The sequence below is a fragment of the Gobius niger genome (assembly GCF_951799975.1).
Source record: "Gobius niger genome assembly, chromosome: 9".
In the NCBI taxonomy this organism is placed as follows: Eukaryota; Metazoa; Chordata; class Actinopteri; order Gobiiformes; family Gobiidae; genus Gobius; species Gobius niger.
In genome coordinates this window covers 2,012,861-2,039,816 of record NC_136860.1, presented here as the reverse complement: position 1 = coordinate 2,039,816, position 26,956 = coordinate 2,012,861, and the positions used below count along the sequence as shown (strand labels likewise).

The 26,956-nt window shown below is 46.5% G+C and overlaps 1 protein-coding gene across 1 annotated transcript in view; it reads right to left on the bottom strand.

The window, feature by feature from the left end:
• Window positions 1-10,673: 10,673 nt before the first annotated feature.
• LOC306968393 (obscurin-like) overlaps window positions 10,674-26,956 on the bottom strand; it is a gene marked incomplete at its 5' end in the record, with an annotated part of 80,097 nt that continues 63,814 nt past the window's right edge. The window contains 3 exons of the mRNA XM_079563739.1: window positions 10,674-10,772; window positions 22,651-22,920; window positions 24,708-24,974. Coding sequence (XP_079419865.1) covers window positions 10,759-10,772; window positions 22,651-22,920; window positions 24,708-24,974 — 551 coding nt within the window. The 3' untranslated portion in view covers window positions 10,674-10,758. The remainder of the gene's footprint in view (window positions 10,773-22,650; window positions 22,921-24,707; window positions 24,975-26,956) is intronic.

Sequence of the window (26,956 nt, the reverse complement as noted above, 5' to 3'; positions counted from 1 at the left end):
TCTGTAGTACGCAGACTCAGTGTCCGACCTCTGTAGTATCAGTAGTTTTAGTAAAGTGTCTCTCTCCTCTGTAGTACGCAGACTCAGTGTCCGACCTCTGTAGTATCAGTAGTTTTAGTAAAGTGTCTCCTCTGTAGTACGCAGACCCGGTGTCCGACCTCTGTAGTATCAGTAGTTTTAGTAAAGTGTCTCCTCTGTAGTACGCAGACTCAGCGTCTGACCTCTGTAGTATCAGTAGTTTTAGTAAAGTGTCTCTCTCCTCTGTAGTACGCAGACTCAGTGTCCGACCTCTGTAGTATCAGTAGTTTTAGTAAAGTGTTTCTCTCCTCTGTAGTACGCAGACTCAGTGTCCGACCTCTGCAGTATCAGTAGTTTTAGTAAAGTGTCTCTCTCCTCTGTAGTACGCAGACTCAGCGTCCGACCTCTGCAGTATCAGTAGTTTTAGTAAAGTGTCTCTCTCCTCTGTAGTACGCAGACTCAGTGTCCGGCGTCTGTAGTATCAGTAGTTTTACTAAAGTGTCTCTCTCCTCTGTAGTACGCAGACTCAGTGTACGTCCTCTGTAGTATCAGTAGTTTTAGTAAAGTGTCTCTCTCCTCTGTAGTATGCAGACTCAGTGTACGTCCTCTGTAGTATCAGTAGTTTTAGTAAAGTGTCTCTCTCCTCTGTAGTACGCAGACTCAGTGTCCGGCCTCTGTAGTATCAGTAGTTTTACTAAAGTGTCTCTCTCCTCTGTAGTACGCAGACCCGGTGTCCGACCTCTGTAGTATCAGTAGTTTTAGTAAAGTGTCTCTCTCCTCTGTAGTACGCAGACTCAGTGTCCGACCTCTGTAGTATCAGTAGTTTTAGTAAAGTGTCTCTCTCCTCTGTAGTACGCAGACTCAGCGTCCGACCTCTGCAGTATCAGTAGTTTTAGTAAAGTGTCTCTCTCCTCTGTAGTACGCAGACCCGTGTACGACCTCTGCAGAATCAGTAGTTTTAGTAAAGTGTCTCCTCTGTAGTACGCAGACTCAGTGTCCGGCCTCTGTAGTATCAGTAGTTTTACTAAAGTGTCTCTCTCCTCTGTAGTACGCAGACCCGGTGTCCGACCTCTGTAGTATCAGTAGTTTTAGTAAAGTGTCTCTCTCCTCTGTAGTACGCAGACTCAGTGTCCGACCTCTGTAGTATCAGTAGTTTTAGTAAAGTGTCTCCTCTGTAGTACGCAGACTCAGTGTCCGACCTCTGTAGTATCAGTAGTTTTAGTAAAGTGTCTCTCTCCTCTGTAGTACGCAGACTCAGTGTCTGACCTCTGTAGTATCAGTAGTTTTAGTAAAGTGTCTCTCTCCTCTGTAGTACGCAGACCCGTGTACGACCTCTGCAGAATCAGTAGTTTTAGTAAAGTGTCTCCTCTGTAGTACGCAGACTCAGTGTCCGACCTCTGCAGTATCAGTAGTTTTAGTAAAGAGTCTCACTCCTCTGTAGTACGCAGACTCAGTGTCCGACCTCTGTAGTATCAGTAGTTTTAGTAAAGTGTCTCCTCTGTAGTACGCAGACCCCGTGTCCGGCCTCTGTAGTATCAGTAGTTTTAGTAAAGTGTTTCCTCTGTAGTACGCAGACTCAGTGTCCGGCCTCTGTAGTATCAGTAGTTTTAGTAAAGTGTCTCCTCTGTAGTACGCAGACCCCGTGTCCGACCTCTGCAGAATCAGTAGTTTTAGTAAAGTGTCTCCTCTGTAGTACGCAGACTCAGTGTCCGGCCTCTGTAGTATCAGTAGTTTTACTAAAGTGTCTCTCTCCTCTGTAGTACGCAGACCCGGTGTCCGACCTCTGTAGTATCAGTAGTTTTAGTAAAGTGTTTCTCTCCTCTGTAGTACGCAGACTCGGTGTCCGACCTCTGTAGTATCAGTAGTTTTAGTAAAGTGTCTCTCTCCTCTGTAGTACGCAGACCCGTGTACGACCTCTGCAGAATCAGTAGTTTTAGTAAAGTGTCTCCTCTGTAGTACGCAGACTCAGTGTCCGACCTCTGCAGTATCAGTAGTTTTAGTAAAGAGTCTCACTCCTCTGTAGTACGCAGACTCAGTGTCCGACCTCTGTAGTATCAGTAGTTTTAGTAAAGTGTCTCCTCTGTAGTACGCAGACCCCGTGTCCGGCCTCTGTAGTATCAGTAGTTTTAGTAAAGTGTTTCCTCTGTAGTACGCAGACTCAGTGTCCGACCTCTGTAGTATCAGTAGTTTTAGTAAAGTGTCTCTCTCCTCTGTAGTACGCAGACTCAGTGTCCGACCTCTGTAGTATCAGTAGTTTTAGTAAAGTGTTTCCTCTGTAGTACGCAGACTCAGCGTCCGACCTCTGTAGTATCAGTAGTTTTAGTAAAGTGTTTCCTCTGTAGTAGGCAGACCCCGTGTCCGGCCTCTGTAGTATTAGTAGTTTTAGTAAAGTGTTTCCTCTGTAGTGCGCAGATCCCGTGTCCAATCTCTGTAGTATCAGTAGTTTTAGTAAAGTGTTTCCTCTGTAGTACGCAGACTCAGTGTCCGACCTCTGTAGTATCAGTAGTTTTAGTAAAGTGTCTCTCTCCTCTGTAGTACGCAGACTCAGTGTCCGACCTCTGTAGTATCAGTAGTTTTAGTAAAGTGTTTCCTCTGTAGTACGCAGACTCAGGCTGTTTCTCAATTGCGAGGATCCGTCCTCCGTTTGGCCACTTCGTTGACGTCCTCGGTGGCGGCTCCTCCAAAACGGAGCGGAGTGTCCTCTCCCCGCCGCCTCTGAGCTCAAATGGAACGGCCTCCGGAGCGAGCGGCTGCGTCAGGTCACGTGTCAGTCTATGCTCATTAAAACAACTGTTTTATGAATAAGAGAGGCCAGGAAACTGTTTATGTGGAACAAAACTTTTTTAAAGTGAGTTCAAACTTATAAAGTTTTGCGAGAAAAGAAAAAAGAAACTATGTTGCAGTGCATCATGGGTAATTTCAGCTCTCCGAGGCAGCGGAGGATCCACTGCTGTATCCTTCGTAAATGAGCCAAACGGAGGAGTCGAGCTGCGAGGGGGCGAGTGGTCCAGGTGAAATGGAACACCACTTGGCGGCGCTGTGATGACGCGAATGACGTCCGAAGTGGTCGAGACGCCGAGGATCCTGGCAATTGGGAAACAGCCTCAGTGTCCGACCTCTGTAGTATCAGTAGTTTTAGTAAAGTGTCTCTCTCCTCTGTAGTACGCAGACTCAGTGTCCGACCTCTGTAGTATCAGTAGTTTTAGTAAAGTGTCTCCTCTGTAGTACGCAGACCCGGTGTCCGACCTCTGTAGTATCAGTAGTTTTAGTAAAGTGTCTCCTCTGTAGTACGCAGACTCAGTGTCCGACCTCTGTAGTATCAGTAGTTTTAGTAAAGTGTTTCTCTCCTCTGTAGTACGCAGACTCAGTGTCCGACCTCTGCAGTATCAGTAGTTTTAGTAAAGTGTCTCTCTCCTCTGTAGTACGCAGACCCGTGTACGACCTCTGCAGAATCAGTAGTTTTAGTTAAGTGTTTCCTCTGTAGTACGCAGACTCAGTGTCCGACCTCTGCAGTATCAGTAGTTTTAGTAAAGTGTCTCTCTCCTCTGTAGTACGCAGACTCAGTGTACGTCCTCTGTAGTATCAGTAGTTTTAGTAAAGTGTCTCTCTCCTCTGTAGTACGCAGACTCAGTGTCCGGCCTCTGTAGTATCAGTAGTTTTACTAAAGTGTCTCTCTCCTCTGTAGTACGCAGACCCGGTGTCCGACCTCTGTAGTATCAGTAGTTTTAGTAAAGTGTCTCTCTCCTCTGTAGTACGCAGACTCAGTGTCCGACCTCTGTAGTATCAGTAGTTTTAGTAAAGTGTCTCCTCTGTAGTACGCAGACTCAGTGTCCGACCTCTGTAGTATCAGTAGTTTTAGTAAAGTGTCTCTCTCCTCTGTAGTACGCAGACTCAGTGTCTGACCTCTGTAGTATCAGTAGTTTTAGTAAAGTGTTTCTCTCCTCTGTAGTACGCAGACTCAGCGTCTGACCTCTGTAGTATCAGTAGTTTTAGTCAAGTGTTTCCTCTGTAGTACGCAGACTCAGTGTCCGACCTCTGCAGTATCAGTAGTTTTAGTAAAGTGTCTCTCTCCTCTGTAGTACGCAGACTCAGCGTCTGACCTCTGTAGTATCAGTAGTTTTAGTAAAGTGTCTCTCTCCTCTTTAGTACGCAGACTCGGTGTCCGACCTCTGTAGTATCAGTAGTTTTAGTAAAGTGTCTCTCTCCTCTGTAGTACGCAGACTCGGTGTCCGACCTCTGTAGTATCAGTAGTTTTACTAAAGTGTCTCTCTCCTCTGTAGTACGCAGACCCGGTGTCCGACCTGCTGGACACCTCGGGAGCCTTCACGTCCCGTCTGTTCAGAGAGTCCTGCGTGTTCCACCGAGGGAACTACGTCAAAGACCTGAGCCGCCTGGGACGAGACCTCGACAAAGTCATCATCATCGACAACTCGCCCGTGTCCTACATCTTCCACCCGGACAACGCCGTGAGTCTGAAATCTCTTTAACCAGGCTATAATGTGGACCTGTTCGTTTTCCCCGAGACTACCTGGAGACTCTCCTTATCTCCAGGGGATGTATCAGAGAGATCTCCAGTCTCCAGGCCAGTGAGACAGGTCCTTTGTACATATTCGTCAAAAGACATAGAAAAGTGTCATTGCGTCATATCAGGCAGTGACCTTTTATGAAACAAAAGTGTCAGATAGCTACTATAATTAAGTAAATCCACCGAAATCGCAGTTTTCTTAATGAATGAATTAATCAATCAATGGTTTTGTATAGCCCAATAATATCACAACAGGACTTACCTCACAGCTGCACCAAACATTAAGGCAATAAAACAGAACAGTAAATAAGACAATGTAAAGTTCAGCCGAATGAAGTATCCAGGCAAACATAATGTCCTTAGACTCTCCAGCACGGCGAGGAACAACTCAAAAACCCAGGGGGTTTTTGTAGGCAGGGTTCCTCCGTTCGATCTTGACAGGCACTTCCGAGGGGGAGGGGAACAGGAGACACCATGTGAATAGTAATGAACAGACTACAGATAAAAGAAATATGACACTGAGGATGGGTCAAATGCAGAGAACTAATTTCTCTACAGAGATTAATACAGTATAACTAACCTTAACTTAATATTGTATCATAATAAGACGAAGTCTGCAGTAAGAAGAAGAGGATAGCGCTCAGTGGACCGTACTTCCCACAGCAGTGTTCCTCCTCAGGCAGCTTAACTTCAGTCTGTGGGTTAGAGCTTTACCTAACTGACCTGATCATAAGCTCATTAACTTAAATTTCCTCTTAATCTCTGTCTCTCTATGTCAAAATATTCTGAAGAGAAAAAAAATGTTTCTGAAATGTGACTTATCAAGTGTATGTAGGAATATAGAAAGTCTCTGGAGTGCGACTGGTTGGAGATCCCTGGTTTATATCAGAGATAAATGTTCATGTTCCTCTGCTCCTCCCACCGTAGACCTTTCATTTCAAATCCCCGTTATTATCCAGTCTTGCTGCGTTGGTCCGTACATAAAAGGTATTGACAGTTGTGTTGGATTAGTGTTCTGATTGTCCTGTTCTCCGGCAGGTCCCCGTGGTCTCGTGGTTCGACGACGCCTCGGACACGGAGCTGCTGGACTTGATCCCGTTCTTTGAGAGACTCAGTCGGGAGCAGGAGGTTTACCGGGTCCTGAAGGAGCAGCTCCCGAAGAGTTAACGGCGGAGGAACGACAGACGGACTGTCACTGGGGCCACGGAGGCGCCGGCTAAGCCCCGCCTCCACCACTCGGACCACTGGAACATCTGTTCATCTCATCTGTAGGGCGGCACGATCCCCGACCGATACTTTTACGCCGATCGATAAGATGACTTTGATGAAGCTGTTCATAGGTTTCGTTGAAGTACTTCCTGGTCACCACAGTGTCATTGTTCAAACCCAAACTGTTAAAGCCCATAATCCAACACTACATTGGTTTAAAGTGTTTATCAGAGTTAAAGCTGTAAACTCAAAGCTTTTTAATAAGTTATTCCTACAGGTGCCAGCAGGGGGAGCTCCAGGCAAAGTCTCATCTGTCTCTAGCCCTGGGTTTCATTGGTACCTTTTCATTCTTAACCTGTTACTCGATCAAGGGTTAGGAACGGCAAATGCGATGTAAGTTGTGTTTCACTCACACAGATCTCACACATTGTTAGAAACTAGAAGTCCTTAGCTTTCAAATGAGGTGTCACACTGGCATTTAGGCTGTAAAGTCCGGTCAATATGCTTTGAGATTTGGATGGTAATTGCTAACCTTAGGGTTAAGAGCCTATCTCACCGGAGAGTTGCGGAGACGTTGGAGACTAGTTGGAGACTCGAGTTGCCGCTGGTCACGATACGTCCCCTGGTAATAAGGCGAGTCCAGGCTGATCCAGTGAAAATGAACAGGTTCATGTTCAGCTGAGCCTCCGCATGGTCTCTGAGAAATGGAAAAAGAGACTCCATACACAGAGACATTACAGGGACGTCACAGAAACATCTCACAGGTTTAGGACAACAAATGGTGCGGCACAACTGCTTGAGACCTCTCCAAGTCTACGTCCTCAAGGGTGTATTCAGACCCGCACTGTTTGGTCCACTTCGCTGGTCCGGATCTTTTACACAGGTGTGAAAACAACAAACGAATCCTGGTGCGGATCAAAGAGCCGGACTGAGATCCACTTTTTCAGGTGGTCTCGTTCCCAAACGGACGGTCCAGTTGACTTCAGATAACAACTCCAGGATACATGCGCCTTTTTGGGCTGAACAAGCCGCCGTAGCAAGGCCTTCACTGCTGCTAACGCTAATACTGGATGGACGGGAAAAAAAGTCAGCCTCTGATCCGGAACAAACAAGCGGAGCAAAGGACTTTTCTGCTCTGAATACACCCCAAGTCTCCATGCAGTCTCCATTGAAATTGAACCAGTTTGTTTTCACAGAGACGACCCGGAGACTCACCTTATCTCCAGGAGACGTCTCAGAGACATCTCCATGACCACCTCGAGTCTCCAACTAGTCTCCAGGCCAGTGAGACTGATATATGGTAGATCATCCATCCATCCATCCATCCATTTTCTTCCACTTGTCCGTTTCCGGGTCGTGGGGGCAGCTGTTGGATCTGCCCAAACCACACTGCACCAGCCCCTTATGGCTCCCCCTGCAGGTGGTGGGTCCACAGAGGGACGGCCTCATGGTTCTCAGGCCTGTTGGTCTCTCATAAGGGGCTTCTGAACCGCTCTTTGTCTGACCCGTCACCTATAGGACCTGTTTACCCTGGGAGACCCTACCAGGGGCACGAAGCCCCCGACAACAGAGCTCCAGGATCATTCGGGTGCTCAAACCCCTCCACCACGTTAAGGTGGCGGCTCCAGGAGGGGTATGGTAGATCATGATGTGCAATATATCGATTATCGGCGTATCGTGTATCGTGTCGCTGCTGCTTTATCTTCAGGATGCTACAGATCCATTAAGCCACATTAGACAAATGAAAGCTAGTTTTCTTACAATAACTTCAGAGGTAGTGCAGATGAGATGAACCGACGCCTGGACGTAGGTGTTTCGCCTTTAGCGTCGGTTGCGAAGCTGCTGCTGATTCTGTACAGACTCATCGTCCAAAGGAGACGGATTCGTGCCTTAAATACGCCTTTACTTTGAACGTGTAGCTGATCACAGTCACGGTTTTATTATTCATGAATGTGTAACACTTTTGCTTTTGACTGAAGCTGAAGTAACGACTGGCCCCATACGATTCTTATGGAGAACTGGAGAACTGATGGTTTCTGCCGCAGGAAGTGACGGCCTCACAGGGAGACGGGCCTGATCTGGAGAGATGTATTTATACTGGTGTTAAGTTTGATCGTTTTCTCTGTAAATGTGTTTGTGTTTGTACAGCGACAATAAAGCTCTGTTCAGCTCAGCGCGTGAGAGAACGGCCGGACTTACTTTGTAAACTCGAGTCTGACGGACAGAGACACAAACGGGTGAGGTTTGTTTCAGGACAGTGGAGATTGATTTGAGAAATCCTCCAAAATAAACCACAAGAAACTGGATCGCTCAGCACCCGGATGGATACGGGAGTTTCTGCATCTGAGGGGATGTTTGGTGGAGGGATGTGACGTTCTCCTGGAGAGACCCTGAACCCCCTCAGAGGGAGATCAGTCTGGGACCCAGGCCCTCAGCAGTAAGAAACTTGGCACACTGAAGTCCCTCAATAACAATCTATAGATGGCGCAAAAGAGAGAGTGAGCTTTTCTCCAATCGGCGATAAATGACCAAAAACATATCGACAGTCGGTGAGTTTCATGATTCATACCACACCCACTTCTTCCTGCGTGAAAGAAGGTGGATCTGTCCACACACTGATTGGCGGCTGAGGCCGAACCAATCACGACGTCACAGAGAAATGACCAGGTTACGTCACTCGCTGCACCACTATGTTAAGATAAGATAATCCTTTATTGATCTCACAAAGGAGAAATTCACTTGTTACAGTCGGCGTTCAAGAAGATCACTCAGAGTTAATAAAGTGCAGCTGATACAGAGATTATTGCACATGTTGTTAGTTCAATTAACTTCAACATTAGCCAAAACTAATCATGGTTGAAGAAGTCGTGGATTTTGCCTCATGTGAGTTTATCTTTTGTGAATTGGACACAGCTGTCGTCACGTCCGCTAATCGCTAATTGGTTTATTTCACTGAGAATCTGCGCGTTAGGCCTGTTCAAACTGTCCCAATTGCTCCGTGACCAGACTAACTCCCTGCGTGGAATGGACAGGGAAGAGTCTGGCAGAGGCTGCAGTAATGATCAAAACACGGCTGAAATAGGAAGAAACAGCGACGTGCAGGGACGCCATTGTTCCTTTTGGGAAAGTAATCTGATTACTGATACTCCTTTAAAAAGTAACTGGCTTTCTTTACTGATGACTGGATTTTAGAAGTAACCAAGTTGGATTGCTTTACTTTATTCTTTACATTCAGCAGCTGTAACTTCACAAAGGGAAGATGAAATGATCCAGAGGAGCCTGAGCTCACAGCAGAGAGAGAGAGAAAGGGGAAAGAGAAACAAACTCAGGTAAAAGTATTTTATTCAAATCTTCATACGATCGGCCAAAGTCTGAAAACATCAAACCGTCACGGAGAAACTCGATGCATTTGAACACCATCTTTCTAAAAACACGTTTGGCCCGATTTCTGCAGCATTCACTCACTTTCAAACATATAAAACTCTCTTTTACAAAACACACCGGCTGAAAACGGGCGGGGCACTCAGGAGTAAGTATCAGGCAAAGTAAACTCAACACAAGGAGAAAGTACGAGCTCAAACAAACAATATTTCTGACGCTTCAAGTCGTTTGTGTGTTTTTCTTATGACTTTTTGAATCGTGCTCAGGAAATTATGTACAATAAAAACAGTGAAGTATCACAACCCTGTTCCACCACATCAAAGACTTTACACTGAAGACGAGAAACTGGGACAAAGTTCAAAGGTCGAGTAGGTCCTGGGTTCGATTCCCAGGTCAGTTCATTTTTTCCATGGCCTTGTTTCTCTCCGGGTCAAAAACATGCACAACAGGCTCCAAAAACCTCATTCCTTCTTCCTACATTTATTTCACCAGAAAGTCCTTAAGTCCAAATAAGAACATTTCTCATGAACGGCAAACGAGTCGACTCCTGCAATAAATAAATAATACACAGTTATCAGAAAGTGTGTCGGTTTGAGGAGTCGGGACAAAGGTTTATTATAAAAGCTCTGCAGGTTTATCCATTCTCATGATAATTGCATTACGCAGCCAAACGAAGAGTCCCAAAAGTGTCTGGGTCAAAACAAAAGTGAAATTCTCGTAATTTTCTATCATGATTTAGTAAATTATTGTAAAATCGCAATATTTTCCCTGGTAATAATGGTGACTATTTGAAAAGTGTGTCGGTTTTAGGGGCGTGTGGAACATTTCAGTCGGTTACAGGTTTCATCATCTGCAGTGGGAGGAAAAAGTGAGTGCACCGTGTGGAATTCCTCACATTTCTGCCTAAATGTGTCTGATCTTCCTCAAAGTCATGAGGATGAATAAACAGTGTTTGTTTAAATGACTTGAACTGAGAATATTGTTTTGAGTCTCCTGATCGGACCAGGATGACTTTGCTAGAAAGTCAAACTGACATTTTCTTTCCCCGTTAGCAAAGAAATCAACCTGAAACAAAAATGTACTGAACATCCAGGTCAACTTGAGCTTAAAACTCTTTTAAAAAACTAAACCTAAAAACTAAACTGAGAAGTCGTGCTCCATCGTGTCATTCTTTAAAGACAGAAATCATCACGTTTGCTCAGGCTGAAAAAGTAGAAGTTTCGACATTAATTAAAAAGGATAAATCAAATAAAAAAAGATGCTGCTGTTCTTTAGTCGATCGTGATCATGTGAAACAATGATCTTTTCTTGAGAGACTGTGAGTGCAGCTCAGACAGCGCTCGTGTGTGGACCTCCATGGACTCGAGGCTCGGATGAAGAACTCGGCCCGGGACGAGGCGGGACGAGGCGGGACGGGGCGGGGACGAGGCGGGGACGAGGCGGGGACGAGGCGGGGGACGAGGCGGGGACGAGGCGGGACGAGGCGGGACGTGGGGTCAGCTCTGACAGGAGAATCTCTCTCTGCAAACTTGGGTTTTTGGGATTGGGACGTGATTCGGGGCTGAGTCTTGGTGGGTCTGGGCGGGTCTGGTTTTGGGGGCGGGGCTGATGAGGCGCTGAAGGGGTCACTCGGGGTCAGCTGTAAAAAGAAAAAGGCACAGGTTGAGCGTTCATTTTAGAGTTTTTCAAAAATAAACAACAATACATAGAGTCCATATTTATTGACTAGGTTCGGGAGCAGGACCTCGCCTCAGCCAATCACCTTCTGCATATCAACCACTCCTGCTTTCACCTTGCCACGCCTCTAATTACCCACAAGCCTTATATATACACCAGGCCAAGCCTCTTCATTCATGTTTGCTCGAAACTGTCGACCCCACCCTCCCTCCCTCTACATCTGTTTTATCTTTCAGCCCTGATTCTTCTGCTGGGAGGGGGGTCCTGAAGAGCTGGGTTCAATCGAGAAGGAGCCCCCACCCACAGTCTCACCCAGCTTCATTCTGCACATTTAAAACATCAATAAATTCTTCAACTGCAATTTGTTGTGGCGTGGTCCTTGCTAATGAACATGACTAATATACAAAAACATGCACACAGATATAAAAGAAACCAAAAAGTAAGTATCCACCCATCCATCCATCCATCCATCCATCCATCTATCCATCCATTTTCTTCCTCTTTATCCAGGGCCGGGTCGCGGGGGCAGCAGTCTCAGCAGAGATGCCCAGACTTCCCGGTCCACACACACCTCCTCCAGATGTTCTGACCCCGAGGCGACACCAGGCCAGCTCGGAGACATAGTCCCACCACCGTGTCCTGGGTCTTCCACGAGGCCTTGTCCCACTAGGACATGTCTAGAACACCTCCCGCGGGAGGCGACCAGGAGGCATCCGGAACAGATGCCCGAGCCACCTCAGCTGGCTCCTTTCGACGTGAAGGAGCAGCGACTCTACTCCGAGCTCCTCTCGGGTAACTGAGCTCCTCACCCGATCTCGAAGGGTGCGCCCAGCCACCCTGCGAAGGAAACTCATTTCGGCCGCTTGTATTCGCGATCTTGTCCTTTCAGTAATTACCCAGATCACATGACCATAGGTGAGGGCGGGAACGTAGATCGATCGGTAAATCAAGAGCTTTGCCCCCCGACTCAGCTCCCTCTTCACCACGACAGACCGATACAGCGACCGCATCACTGCTGACGCCGCACTGATCCGTCTGTCGATCTCACGCTCCATCCGTCCCCCCTCCCATCTTTTTTCTTAATGTTAATGTCGAAAACCGAACAGATAAATGTGCCTACTTCAAGATTACTTATTGCAGATTTGCAGGCGAAACGCTGCAGGTGAATAAAGTACTGAATCTGTCAGGATTTAGATCTGAAGAAATCCCCCTGAAAGATCCTTCCAAATGTGTTTGAATGGAGTCTGATGGAGCCACTAAAGGTTAACGTTCAGTCTCTTTGTCTGCACATGCGCCTGTGTATATTCCTCCCGTCTTTAGCTGCTGCTGTCGCTCACAAAGGAAATGACCATATTTGGATTACAGCGTCATCTCTGTCACAGTCTTTCCTGCTACACGTGGATACCAAACAGGTCAGTATTTGTGAATGAATGAGCGTGAGAAAGACCAGGGAGACACAGACATGTTGGAGGATATTTCAAAACTGTTACAAAGGTTTCCAAACATCATAAAGAGTTCGATCTGTTGTTTTTTTGTGATGTGATGGGTGATCCGGTCTGCGATCTCGACTCCCATGTGTCTGACCGACCCCTCAGTTCATTCAAACCATCTCCTCAGACTATAAATACCGGTGTAAATCTGCGGCGCTCGGACCGGGACACGTCCGCTCCATTAGAGCCGCGTTGTCGCCAAACACGACTCCGCCAACGACTTTCCAAAACCTTTCACTATTAAAACCACTCAGAGCATCGTAAGCACCGAGCCTTAATGGACTGTAGCGAACCGACCGCTGAGCCAAAGATGGTTTAAAGGGGAAGGCGAGGCGCTGCGGCTGAACTCTCCCTCTCCCTAAACATCGGAGACACTTCTGGAATCAAAGACACATTGGATTACAAGAAATCATTCATTCAGAGAAAAAAAAACATATGATGAGTTTGATTTTTATTTATAAAGTGTATTTATTGTTTGTTTTGTGAATGGCGAATTCAGGCGTTCTGTTTTCCCACAACTTCATCCCCTGAGCGGCGCTGTGATCAAAAATGACTCCGTTTGTGTCCTAGCGCACTTCCTGTTGCTGCATACTTCATTCAGACTGAACGCGATGGAGACTTTTCTGTTCCGTTTCATTGCCTTAATGGTTTGTGCAGCCCTGTGAGGCGACTCCTGCTGTGATTTTGGGCTTTACAAAACCACTGTCCTATGGATTTGAACATCATAAATTATCCTTGTATAACTTGAAGACTGTGATTATCTCTATCAACCCACACACCGCGGTTTATCCTAAAACCAACACGAGCGATCGCGATGTCGTCACATCCATGGCTGTGGCCATATTTGATAAACATTTTATTAGAAGATAATCAGCAAAAACAATGTCCATAAACAGGGCACTGCTTCTCTTGCGCTGTAACAGATCTATCTTTTTATAAAACTGAGTTACAGGCCTGTCTGCATCAGCTGAGCCGACCCTTCACCAAAACATCCGGCCAAAATTACGGACGTAAACAATAACAGCGATCGCTCGTATTGACGCCGCCCAAGAGGTGACTTCCTGTTTCAGAGGAAAAAGAAAGACATGACAAGTTAAATTTGACTTTATATTTGATATATTTATTGAAGTATAATATTTATTAGAAAACGTCTCTCCTCATTGAAATAAAGTGATATTTTTATACACTGAAGAAGCCTTTATGCTCATTTGGAGAGCTGGGAAGTCGACACAACAGCCAGCGGCGCGTCAGCCATAGCCATCGGTCACACATCTCAGTGGCTTCTAAACTGGCCACTAGAATCAGTAAACAAATCCTAAAACTACACAAACACCAAACGAAAGCTAAAATGGAATGAACCCGGTCCACTTTTCCAATAATGTCACAGAAAACATGAGCAACAGGAACATGTCCCGCACCGCCTTGTTAGATTCGATTAGTTTTAATCAGTCTGAATTTGTTTTAGCTTCATGTTAAGTTTATCTCTGCTCTGCCCCTGCCCTGCCCCTGCTCTGCCCCTGCCCTGCCTCTGCCCCTGCTCTGCCCCTGCCTCTACCCCTGCCTCTGCCTCTGCCCCTGCCCTGCCCCTGCTCTGCCCCTGCCTCTGCCTCTGCCCTGCCCCTGCTCTGCCCCTGCCCTGCCCTGCCCCTGCCCCTGCTCTGCCCCTGCCTCTGCCTCTGCCCTGCCCCTGCTCTGCCCCTGCCTCTACCCCTGCCCTGCCCCTGCCCTGCCCTGCCTCTACCCCTGCCCTGCCCCTGCCCTGCCCTGCCTCTATCCCTGCCGCTGCCCTGCCCCTGCCCTGCCCCTGCTCTGCCCCTGCCCTGCCTCTACCCCTGCCCTGCCCTGCCTCTACCCCTGCCCCTGCCCCTGCCCTGCCCCTGCCCTGCCCCTGCCCTGCCCCTGCCCCTGCCCTGCCTCTGCCCTGCCCCTGCCCTGCCCCTGCTCTGCCCCTGCCCAGTTTGAAGCAAAGCAGACGCAGAGAGGGAGAGGGGGGAGAGAGAGCAAAGAAGCAGAGGCAGAAAGAGCAGCAACATCAGGAACAGCAGCAGAAACAGAAAGAGCAGCAACATCAGGAACATCAGAAGCAGAAAGAGCAGCAACATCAGGAACAGCAGAAGCAGAAAGAGCAGCAACATCAGGAACAGCAGCAGAAGCAGAAAGAGCAGCAACATCAGGAACATCAGAAGAAGCAGAAAGAGCAGCACCAGGAACAGCAGAAGCAGAAAGAGCAGCAGCAACATCAGGAACAGCAGAAGCAGAAAGAGCAGCACCAGGAACAGCAGAAGCAGAAAGAGCAGCAACATCAGGAACAGCAGAAGCAGAAAGAGCAGCAACATCAGGAACAGCAGAAGCAGAAAGAGCAGCAACATCAGGAACAGCAGAAGCAGAAAGAGCAGCAACATCAGGAACAGCAGAAACAGAAAGAGCAGCAACATCAGGAACAGCAGAAGAAACAGAAAGAGCAGCAACATCAGGAACAGCAGAAGAAACAGAAAGAGCAGCAACATCAGGAACAGCAGAAGCAGAAAGAGCAGCAACATCAGGAACAGCAGAAGCAGAAAGAGCAGCAGCAACATCAGGAACAGCAGAAGCAGAAAGAGCAGCAGCAACATCAGGAACATCAGAAGAAGCAGAAAGAGCAGCAACATCAGGAACAGCAGAAGAAGCAGAAAGAGCAGCAACATCAGGAACAGCAGAAGAAGCAGAAAGAGCAGCAACATCAGGAACAGCAGAAGCAGAAAAAGCAGCAGCAACATCAGGAACAGCAGAAGAAGCAGAAAGAGCAGCAACATCAGGAACAGCAGAAGCAGAAAGAGCAGCAGCAACATCAGGAACATCAGAAGCAGAAAGAGCAGCAACATCAGGAACAGCAGCAGAAGCAGAGACAGAAACAGAGACAGAAACAGAGACAGAAACAGAAGCAGAGACAGAAGCAGAAGCAAAGACAGAGACAGAAGCAGAGACAGAAGCAGAGACAGAAGCAGAGACAGAGACAGAAGCAGAGACAGAAGCAAAGACAGAAGCAGAGACAGAAGCAGAGACAGAGACAGAAGCAGAGACAGAGACAGAAGCAGAGACAGAAGCAGAGACAGAAGCAGAGACAGAAGCAGAGACAGAAGCAAAGACAGAAGCAGAGACAGAGACAGAAGCAGAGACAGAAGCAGAGACAGAAGCAGAGACAGAAGCAGAGACAGAAGCAGAGACAGAAGCAGAAGCAAAGACAGAAGCAGAGACAGAGACAGAAGCAGAGACAGAAGCAGAAGCAAAGACAGAAGCAGAGACAGAAGCAGAGACAGAAGCAGAGACAGAGACAGAAGCAGAGACAGAGACAGAAGCAGAGACAGAAGCAGAGACAGAAGCAGAAGCAAAGACAGAAGCAGAGACAGAGACAGAAGCAGAGACAGAAGCAGAGACAGAAGCAGAAGCAAAGACAGAAGCAAAGACAGAAGCAGAGACAGAAGCAGAGACAGAGACAGAAGCAGAGACAGAAGCAGAGACAGACGCAGAGACAGAAGCAGAAGCAGGGGAGGGAAGAGCAGAGCAGAGATAAACTGAACCAAAAGGATACATGAAGCTAAAACAAGGGGTGAACAATTTCAGACTGAATTAAAAGTAATCTTACCAGGCGGCGCTGAAGCTCTAATGATACGGCTTGTCCCATTTGGAGAAGAGTCGCTTCAGTCCAGACTTCGGCCGGTTCTCGAAGGCGTTGAGTCGGATGTTGAGATGTTTCATGGCGTCCTCCTGGAACTCCGCGGTCTTCGTTCCCACGGCGGCGAGCAGAACCTTAAAGGAGCCTCCGTACTCGTACATCAGGTCCCGGGCAGCGGCTTTGCCCAGCTTCTGCACGTTCTTTGCTTTGAGGTGGACTCCTTCAGGGATTACGAAGTGGTCCAGGGCGGCCTTCTCCAGCAGGTCCACCAGTGTGTCGCGGTAGGACCTGAGATGGGCCGGCTCGTGTTTGAAGAGCTTCTTCACCATGACCCAGATCACAAAGCTCTCGGCTGTGCGGTCCGGGACAGTGTCAGGAGCTTCAGTGGACTCTGGGACTGTGAGAAGTTCCTCTGCAGAGTCCTCTTCTTCTCTGGGACCATCAAGAACTGTGGTCTCCACTGGATTTGCTGGTTCTGGATCTGGGCTCTGATCCAGGCTTTGGTCGGGGCATTTGGGCTCCTCTGGGCTTTGGAAAGAGTCGTCATAGATGTCAGAACTGTTCTCCTCTGAAGCATCTGTGTGGGAAGCTTCAGGGATCTCTGGATCTATCAGATCTTCATCCTCTTCTTCTATAGTTTGAGCCCACAGTGGACTCTTTAATGCCATTTCCAACATCTCCTCTAGAATCTGGTGTCCGTCAGTGATGTCTTTGGGACATGGATTATGGATTTCTTCTGAAGTGACAGAGATGTTTTCCACTGATCGGTCTGGGAGGATCTCTCCAGTTTCAGTCGTCTCTGTGACTTCCTCCACACCTTCTGGCTCTGTGGGCTCTTCTGGGAGTTCTGTTTCCTCTCGGATCTCGACGTCCTGTGGGATTAGAGTCTCCACAAGACTCCCTGCACTTTCAGAGTTTGTGTCGTCGTCCAGAATCTCTCGTTCCTCTGGACTGAGTGTCTCTGATGGGCTTTGACGGCCCTCAGAGCTACTGTCTGCTGATGTCGCTCTGATTTCCTCCACACTCTCTCCTTCTGGGACCTCCCCCAGACTCCCCCAGATCTGATAGATTTCTGGATCTATCAGATCTTCACCCTCTTCTTCTATAGTTTGAGCCCACAGTGGACTCTTTAATGCCATTTCCAACATCTCCTCTAGAATCTGGTGTCCGTCAGTGATGTCTTTGGGACATGGATTATGGATTTCTTCTGAAGTGACAGAGATGTTTTCCACTGATCGGTCTGGGAGGATCTCTCCAGCTTCAGTCGTCTCTGTGACTTCCTCCACACCTTCTGGCTCTGTGGGCTCTTCTGGGAGTTCTGTTTCCTCTCGGATCTCGACGTCCTGTGGGATTAGAGTCTCCACAAGACTCCCTGCACTTTCAGAGTTTGTGTCGTCGTCCAGAATCTCTCGTTCCTCTGGACTGAGTGTCTCTGATGGGCGTTGACGGCCCTCAGAGCTACTGTCTGCTGACGTCGCTCTGATTTCCTCCACACTCTCTCCTTCTGGGACCTCCACCAGACTTTGTAAGGTTTTTAAAAGACCATCTAACCAGGGAAATTCAGAACAGAGCTCTGGACTTTGGGAGATCTTTGAAATCCCATCGAACCGGAGCTTGTCAGTGCAGTTAGAGCGGAGGTCCTCTGAGGTGGAGCTGGTCTTTTCTGGGTTTAGAATTTCGAGTCCAGTTTCAGAATCTCCTGAAGTGACAGAGATGTTTTCCACTGAATGTTCTGGGAGGATCTCTCCAGGTTCAGTGGTCTCTGTGACTTCCTCTAGACTGTGTAGAGGGTCTTCAGGGAGTTCTGTTTCCTCTCGGATCTCGACGTCCTGAGGGATCAGAGTCTCCCCAAGACTCTCTGCTCTTTCAAAGTTTGTGCCGTCGTCCTGAATTTGAACGACAGCAGTTCCAGAGTCATTTGTAGAGTCTGTGGGAGCTTCACTGGACCGTGGATCAACATGTGGTTCGTCTGCAGTGAAGGCTTCATCCGTATCGTCTCCAGGTCCCTCTGGAGCTTCGAACTCAGTTGGTTTCTCTGTGGTCTCATCCAGGCTTTGGTGTCCATCAGAGCTGTTGTCCACGTCTCCTTCTCTGGGGTTTGAGAATAAAACTAAATCATCAGATTTAGTGTTATCCTCTAGACTCTGGGTCTCTGGTCCGGTTGGACAGTCTCCTGTAGCGTCGTCAGAAGGTCCATGAATGTCTCCTGAGTCTGTGATGTCCTCTGGTGCCGTCTCAATGTCCCGGCTGTTCTCAGAAGAACATTCCTCTGTGTCCTCAGGGGTTTGCTGCTCACGCTGAGGTTCAGAGCCGTGTTGTTGGCTCGGGTCATCGTCTGCCTGGGTCTCAGGGTCTCCAGGTGCAGCCTGGAGGTCCTGGAGGTTCATGTCTGGACCGTGGATGTCCCCTGCTCGCTCTTGTGAAGGAGGCGTTTCTCCTAAACGCTGCTCCTCTCTGGAGGAGCGTTCAGCGGCCTCGTCCATTACGACAGCTTGTCCTGGAGGAGTGACCTGTTTCTGGAGACCATTCTCCAAAGGCAGATCTTCCTCTGGGACGATGAAGCCCATGTTTAAAAGCAGAGCTGTAGACGCTTTCCTCTTGGCTTCTTTCTTTGTGAAGGCGGTTCCTGTTCCAGTAAACTGGTTCAGCGACGCCTGGATGGTGAACAAACAGTTGTTCTTCACCATTTTCTCCTCCAGCGTGCGATACACGGCGTATTTCTCTCTGCGGAGCATCTGTAGCTCCGACAGACGAGAGCTCGGATCTTTCCCCAAGCCAAAGTCCGGCCCGATGTGGACGCAGGACGTCTCGTCCTTACTGGAGGCTGATGGAGCAGTGTTCTGGGGCAGGTTCTGCAATGACCTGTCCCCTGGTGCTGGAGTTACGTCCAGCAGGTCTTTTTCTGGGACTTCGTAGCCCATTTTCTGTAGCAGAGCAGTGGACGCTCTTCTCTTCGCCACCTTCTTGGTCTGGGCAGTTCCCACAGCGCAGAACTGGTTTAAGGAGGCCTCGATGGAGAAAAGCCTGTTGACTCCATGGATTGTGTCCGGGAGCTGCCTGTACCGAGCGTACGGCTGTTTGAGAACCATCTGCAGCTCTGACAGACGTGACGAAGGGTCTTTACCCAGACCAAAGTCAGGGCGGGTGTGGGACGCAGCGTGGGCCGTGCAGTCGGTGATCGGTGCAGGGCTTTCCATCTTCTGCGAGTTAAAGCTGCTTTTGTTCATGTAGACGTGTGAATAAAGCAGAAAGAGCTAAGAACAAACAATGTTTTTAGCCGTGAGAGAGTTCGATTCAGTCTCGTGTGTCGTTGAAAGCAGACGTTTCGTCGAGAGCCTGGTTCGAAGTGAATGATTTTCTGTCTGGCTTTGCTGAGGAAACTGTCCTGAGTGGAATTCTGTGATGTCATCAGTGATCATGTGACGCTCGGAATGACGACCTCGCCTTATCACCACGGCGACGATGCAGAATCCAGGAAGTCGGCTCTGAGCATGGAATGTTAGGAACAACTTCCTGTTTGCTCTTATAAGATGAACAAATAAAGGCTCTTTAAAGGTTTAAGTGTAGATATAGATACAGACGGCGTCACGTCATACAAGGGGGCGTGGCCTCGCCGAGGGGGAAGGAAGTATGTTTTGGGAAACACAATTTTTCACTCTTTTTAGCCGTTTTCTGTATATAAACTTATTTATCACACACAAATAAAGTCAAGTGTAAATCGGACCCATATGGGTTTTTCTTCAGCAGAAGTGAAAAGATGACCGTCATAGCTAGCAATACTGCCGTACAAAGGAAAAATGCAGTAACTGCATCTTGTACCAAAGTGGTTTGTTTCAAAACTATTCCATTTTAGAGAAAATCCATAATTAAATTTGCAGTAACTACAAAACTGAGACAAAATGGCAACCACTCCTTCAAGCAAAGGCTCGGCTTCATCATCTTCACTGCCTTGAATTTTAAATGCTCAACAAAATGATTATGACACTGTCACAGGCCAGATGATGGAACTACCAGCGGAAGTAAAAACTGATGCTCAATCATGGTTCATGGAATATTTTAATATATTTAGTTTTTTCATTTTTGTACAAAGTTTGGAATTTAAGTTCAAATAGGATTTGCTTGTTTGTTGAATAAATTAGATTCAAGTGCAAATACTTTGGGTTCTTATAAAAATGAGTTACATAGAGTGTAACCACTCCTAATACAGTATATGGATTCTCCTTGAAAATGCATAACATAAACTACTTTTACACCTCAAATACTCAAATTATGATTGATACCAATGCAGATGATAATTTACTAACATAAATATAATACCAGAAAGTTAAAAAAAAACAGCACACAGATACTGCACTTTTCCTTTGTATAACTGTATGTGGAATGTGATCGTACAAAGGAAAAGTGCAGTATGTGCATTTTAAGGGACTACAGTAAATTTAGAGTTTGTGTTTTATACCCACAATAATTCTACCACAAAAAGCTACAAAATAAAAAAGAAACCAATGATAAATTTCACACCAACTTCACAGGACAAAAAAAACCTAAAAAGTCAGTTTTCTCCGTTTCACCCAGAGAGCAGTTACTGCGTTTTTCCTTTGTACGGCAGAATAGCATGTAGCATGATGCTAACACAAAGCATCATGCTAGCATTCTTCGTTGTTTATGTATTTATGGGCTGTTGAACCACTTTGCCCCTTCCATGTCTTTAAATATTTATTCAGTAGAAAACTTCATAATTCAGGAGAGAGTTTAGATGTTTCTCCTCAGCTGCTTCAAACATGAGCACAGTTCATACGACTCTTGGAAATCTGCTTTTACACTTCAGCATGATTCTAATTCTTGTGTAGCGTTTTTGGGGATGGATGTGCTGCCAACATTGGAATTGACATTACTTAAAAAACTATTGTCCTTGACAGACAAAAACATTTTTAGTTTTACCAAAAAACTAACACGGAGTGAAAGTCAACAGGTCTGTGCTCTGTCCATGAGGAGCAGTCAGGTGGAAGATAATGCTCTTCTGCCCCCTGGTGGATGAGTCACAAACTGTAGATGAACAGTTACAATGATTCAAATCAGCTGAAAATGACTCAGCAGCTCAACCAACGGCCTCTTACTTTAGAGCAGGGGTAGGCAACGTCAGGCTCGGGGGCCAAACCCGGCCCTCCATCAGCAAACTCTGGCCCAAGATGATTTTGAGAAATATTATGATCCAAATCATAGACCAAATGCCTGTTAAAATACTCTAGAAATGTTAAAAAACTGTCAATTCCTTAAAATGTCTTAGCAGAGCAGCCTTTTAGGCCATAATCCTAAAAGAATGCTCTAAGAATACTAAGAAATGACTTAAATCTATTTGAATTAAGAGATTAAATCTAAAGATTGAGTGGATTTGGTCTGGCCTTAAAGCAGATTAAACCTATTCCGGCCAATGGAACGAGCACAAGTTTTTTCTTAATTCAGATTATTTTGTACAATTTCATGAAAAATAAATATTTTCTACAGTAAAAGTTAATTTGTCTGATTTCCAGTGGGATTTCTATTTGTTCTATTGGCATTAGTGTTTTAATCTGATCTTAGATTAGTTCAAACCGACTAAAATTTAACATAAAAAAATCTTTATTCAAGCGATTTTAAATAATTTATCTAATTTACGATGGACATTTTCCCAGTACATGATGTGCAAAAATCCATCAAAAAAAAAGACAAAAATCCAGCAAAAAAGTGACAAAAATCCAGCAAAAAAGTGACAAAAATCCAGCAAAAAAGTGACAAAAATCCATCAAAAAAAAGACAAAAATTCAGCAAAAAAGTGACAAAAATCCATCAAAAAAGTGACAAAAATTCATTAAAAAAAGACAAAAATCCAGCAAAAAAGTGACAAAAATCCAGCAAAAAAGTGACAAAAATCCAGCAAAAAAGTGACAAAAATCCATCAAAAAAGTGACAAAAATCCATAAAAAAAGACAAAAATCCATTAAAAAAGTGACAAAAATCCATAAAAAAAAAGACAAAAATCCATCAAAAAAGTGACAAAAATCCATTAAAAAAAAGACAAAAATCCAGCAAAAAAGTGACAAAAATCCAGCAAAAAAGTGACAAAAATCCATCAAAAAAGTGACAAAAATCCAGCAAAAAAGTGACAAAAATCCATCAAAAAATGACAAAAATCCAGCAAAAAAGTGACAAAAATCCAGCAAAAAAGTGACAAAAATCCAGCAAAAAAGTGACAAAAATCCAGCAAAAAAGTGACAAAAATCCAGCAAAAAAAATGACAAAAATCCATCAAAAAAGTGACAAAAATCCATTACAAAAAAGACAAAAATCCAGCAAAAAAGTGACAAAAATCCATCAAAAAAGTGACAAAAATCCATTACAAAAAAGACAAAAATCCAGCAAAAAAGTGACAAAAATCCATCAAAAAAATTAATTGAAAAAAAAAAAAATGTGAAAAAAAAAAAAATTGAAAAATTTAAAAAAAAAAATGTAATCGATTTTTTGCGATTATGCTAATTTTGTAATCGTTTACTGTTGTAATCGAAATCGTAATCGAATTTCGATTAATTGCACAGCCCTATTTGAAGCTTTAGTTGTATTTAAAGCCAGGATCTGAGGTTCTAAGAGGTTCTAAGAGGTTCTAAGAGGTTCTGAGAGGTTCTGAGAGGTTCTGAGAGGTTCTGAGAGGTTCTAATGAAACTCACGGATGACGGTGAGTTTGGCGGCGCTCCTGGTTTTGCCGCTGATGAACTCCACGTCTCCGCTCGTCTCCTCTGACGTCTGCCTGAGGGTCAGTCTGTGGACCGTCCCCATCTTCTCCATCAGCACCCGGGGGCCCGGCTGCAGCGGGGCCCCGTTCAGGGTCCACACCGGGGCCCCCTGCACCGGCACCGACACCTCCACCTCGAAACACGCCTCCGCCGGGGCCAGCACCGTCTGGTCTGAGAGGCCGCGCACCAGGGACACCGACTGGGCTGAAGGGGGAGGAGAGGGAGAGGAGGGGGAGGAGAGGAGAGAGAGGGGAGAGACGAGGGAGAGGAGGAGAGACGAGGGGGAGGAGGAGAGACGAGGGAGAGGAGGAGAGACGAGGGAGAGGAGGAGAGACGAGGGAGGAGGAGAGGAGAGGGAGAGGAGACGAGGGAGAGGAGGAGAGACGAGGGAGAGGAGGAGAGACGAGGGAGAGGAGGAGAGACGAGGGGGAGGAGAGGGAGAGGAGGGAGAGGGGGAGAGACGAGGGGGAGGAGGAGAGGAGAGGGGGAGGAGGAGAGGAGAGGGGGAGGAGGAGAGACGAGGGGGAGGAGGAGAGATGAGGGACAGGAGGAGAGACGAGGGGGAGGAGGAGAGATGAGGGGGAGGAGAGGGAGGGAGAAGGAGAGGGAGAGGAGGAGAGACGAGGGAGAGGAGAGGGAGGGAGAAGGAGAGGGAGAGGAGGGGGAGGAGGGGGAGGAGGGGGAGGAGAGACGAGGGGGAGGAGGAGAGAGGAGGGAGAGGAGGAGAGATGAGGGAGAGGAGGAGAGATGAGGGAGAGGAGGAGAGACGAGGGGGAGGAGGAGAGACGAGGGGGAGGAGGAGAGATGAGGGAGAGGAGGAGAGACGAGGGAGGAGGAGGAGGGACGAGGGGGAGGAGGAGAGAGGAGGGAGAGGAGGAGAGGAGGAGAGGAGGGAGAGGAGGAGAGGAGAGGGAGAGGAGGAGAGACGAGGGGGAGGAGGGGGCGGAGGAGAGACGCGACGAGGGAGGAGAGATGAGGGAGAGGAGGAGAGACGAGGGGAAGATGAGGAAGAGGAAGGGGCGAAGGAGAGGAAGCAGAGGGAAGAGACGAGGGTTGAAGTGGACAATGTTGTTCTCTTGAAAAAAAAAATACTTTTTTATACTTTTAGCCACTAGGGGGCAGAATGGCCATAGTTATAGTCACTGACCCCACACAGTGCTCATTTCCACAACCAATTTTAATCTAGTCTTAGTGTTTTGATGAAAATGTCATTTACTTTTAGTCTCGTTTTAGACTAAACTTAAGGTGAATTTAGTCAACTTTGCATTTATAATATTATATTCAATATTTCATGAAGGTTTTCTGCTTTTTGGAGCTTCTCCCACATGAACTGTCATTGGAAGTTTGGAGGATTTAGTCTCTTCTTTTCATTTTTATGACAAAATATAACATTTTACTCATAGTTTTAGTCTCACAACATCGTAACGTTTTAGTCCAACTTCAGTCAGCAAAAATATGACTTTGACCAAAATAATGACTAAATATTTTAGTCGACACAGTTTACACTGGTCCCACAGCATTTCACTAAACTATATCCACTACTTCAGACTTCTCATACATATATTTCCTTCTTGAATCTCAAAGTGTTACAAGACTTCACTTGCCCATAACTAATAAATGCTCCTCTCTTTCTTAATTTTAAAAATCTATTTAAATCTGGAGCAAATGTCCAAGTAACAAACACCTTTATGCCGTTCGATACAGTATTTTACTCATTAGGAAGAAACTTTTGGGCAGGGTTAAACTGAGGGAAATCACGCCTGTGTTTCTGAATCACGTGATCCAGAAATAAACCTTTTTCACAGAGTCTTCTGCTCCTCAACACAACACCAGCACAGTTTGCAGAGAGTCTCTCCTCTGACTGGTCCAAAACAGTCTGGTTAAAACTGATCTACACTGAGGGAAAGTGACCCAGCTTCATCGTAGAGGCTGAAGAAGAAGAACCAACTCCAAAGACACAGAAGAATAAAACTGTCTCATCCGGGTCATACCTTCCACGGTGAGCTTGGCGGAGCAGCTGAACTCCCCGACCTGCACGCTGTAGGTGCCCTCGTCCTCCAGCGCCACCTGCTGGATGATGAGTTTGCGCGTGCAGCCCTCGCTGCAGATCTCGAAGCGCTCGGAGGGCAGGATGACGTTCACGCCTTTGTACCAGCGACAGGAGCAGCGCGGGGTGGACACCATGCAGTCCAGGAGCACACGGGTCTTCTCCAGAACCGTGCGGTCCAGCAGAGGCTTCACGATGTTCACCGGCAGCTCTGAGGTCACAAAAACATATAATCACCATGATATACTGAGACATGTTCACCAGCAGCTCTGAGGTCACAAAAACATATAATCACCATGATATACTGAGACATGTTCACCAGCAGCTCTGAGGTCACAAAAACATATAATCACCATGATATACTGAGGCATGTTCACCAGCAGCTCTGAGGTCACAAAAACATATAATCACCATGATATACTGAGGCATGTTCACCGGCAGCTCTGAGGTCACAAAAATATATAATCACCATGATATACTGAGACATGTTCACCGACAGCTCTGAGGTCACAAAAACATATAATCACCATGATATACTGAGACATGTTCACCAGCAGCTCTGAGGTCACAAAAACATATAATCACCATGATATACTGAGACATGTACACTGGCAGCTCTAGCATCATTCAGATTTTTACTCAATATCTTATCTATCTTTATTTTCCTCCCCCACTTGTTCCTCCATGTCCTCATGTGTAGAATGAGCTCAGACCTGTTCACCACAACTGCCTCTAAAATCCTGCACTGTCACTCAGAATGGTGTTCATTCGGGTCTGAAGTGCCGTCATGCACGAGTTTAATATAGAAGCTGCAGTTACGCGTATGACCTGAGGTGGCAGTAGTGAGTATAACATGACCAACTTGCATCTAGTCTCATTAAAATGAAAACAAACACATAAACCATCATTGAAAACATTTAATCCTCCATCCATCCATCCATTTTCTTCCGCTTTATCCGGGGCCGGGTCGCGGGGGCAGCAGTCTCAGCAGAGATGCCCAAACTTCCCGGTCCACACACACCTCCTCTGAACTCTTCCTCCTCTGAACTCTTCCTCCTCTGAACTCTTCCTCCTCTGAACTCCTCCCCGGTCACTCCCAAGTTCAAATACACAAAGACATCTTTTCAGACAAGCTTTCGATCCAGAGCCCCTGACTCGACTGCTGTTTTTATTTGTATTTATTGATGTCTATTGTGATTCTTGTTTTTATCCTGGAAAGCGCCCTGGGCACCTTCTGGCTGTTGATTGATTGATTGATTGATTGAGCCATCACTGTTTCCAATGAGCCTGAATGATCCTGGAGCTCTGTTGTCAGGGTCTCCCAGGGCAAACAGGTCCTATAGGTGACGGGTCAGACAAAGAGCGGGTCAGAAACCTCTTATGAGAGACCAACAGGCCCGGTTTGAATCGTGAGGCCGTTCTTCTGTGGACCCACCACCTGCAGGGGGCGCCAGAGAGGCTGGTGCAATGTGATGACCCGGCAACGGAAAAGTGGTAGAAAATGGATGAATGGATGTTTCCAATGACATTTTGATATTACATGATTGATTACTGCTGTCATTCTTTAAACTCACACTGTAAACATGAATGTGTTTCAGAGCGAGCATTAAAGCGACTCCAACAAACAGCGAGAGCGCCCATGGACCTATCGCTGAGGATTTTAGTGATTGGTGTGAACAGTTTCATTTGTCTATCAATGTGTCAAAGACCAAGGACATGTTGATAGATTTCCGCAAGGCGCCCCCTAGTGGCACCAACACTGTGATCCAGGGAAAACCGGTTGAAGCAGTCTCTGAATACAAGTACCTCGGGACTATTATTGACAAGGACTTGTGCGTTGAGTCCAACACTGACGCCATCTGCAGAAAGGTGCAGCAAAGACTCTTCTTTTTAAGAAAAATGAATTCATTTAGAGTTTGTAACGTCCTCATGACTATCTTTTACCTCTTTTACTGAGTCAGTTTTAACATTTTGTTTTGTATCTTGGTTTGGGGCTCTTTCTGTGACAAAAAATGTTTGATGAAGTTGGTCAGAGTAGCAGGTAAAATCATTGGTGCACAGCAGACTCAGCTGCATGACCTTTACATGACCTTTACATGACCTTTACATGACCTTTACAGCCAAAGGGTTGTATGTAAAGCCCAACAGATAATGGAGTGTCCGGACCATCCGCTCTTTAAGGAGTTTAACCTC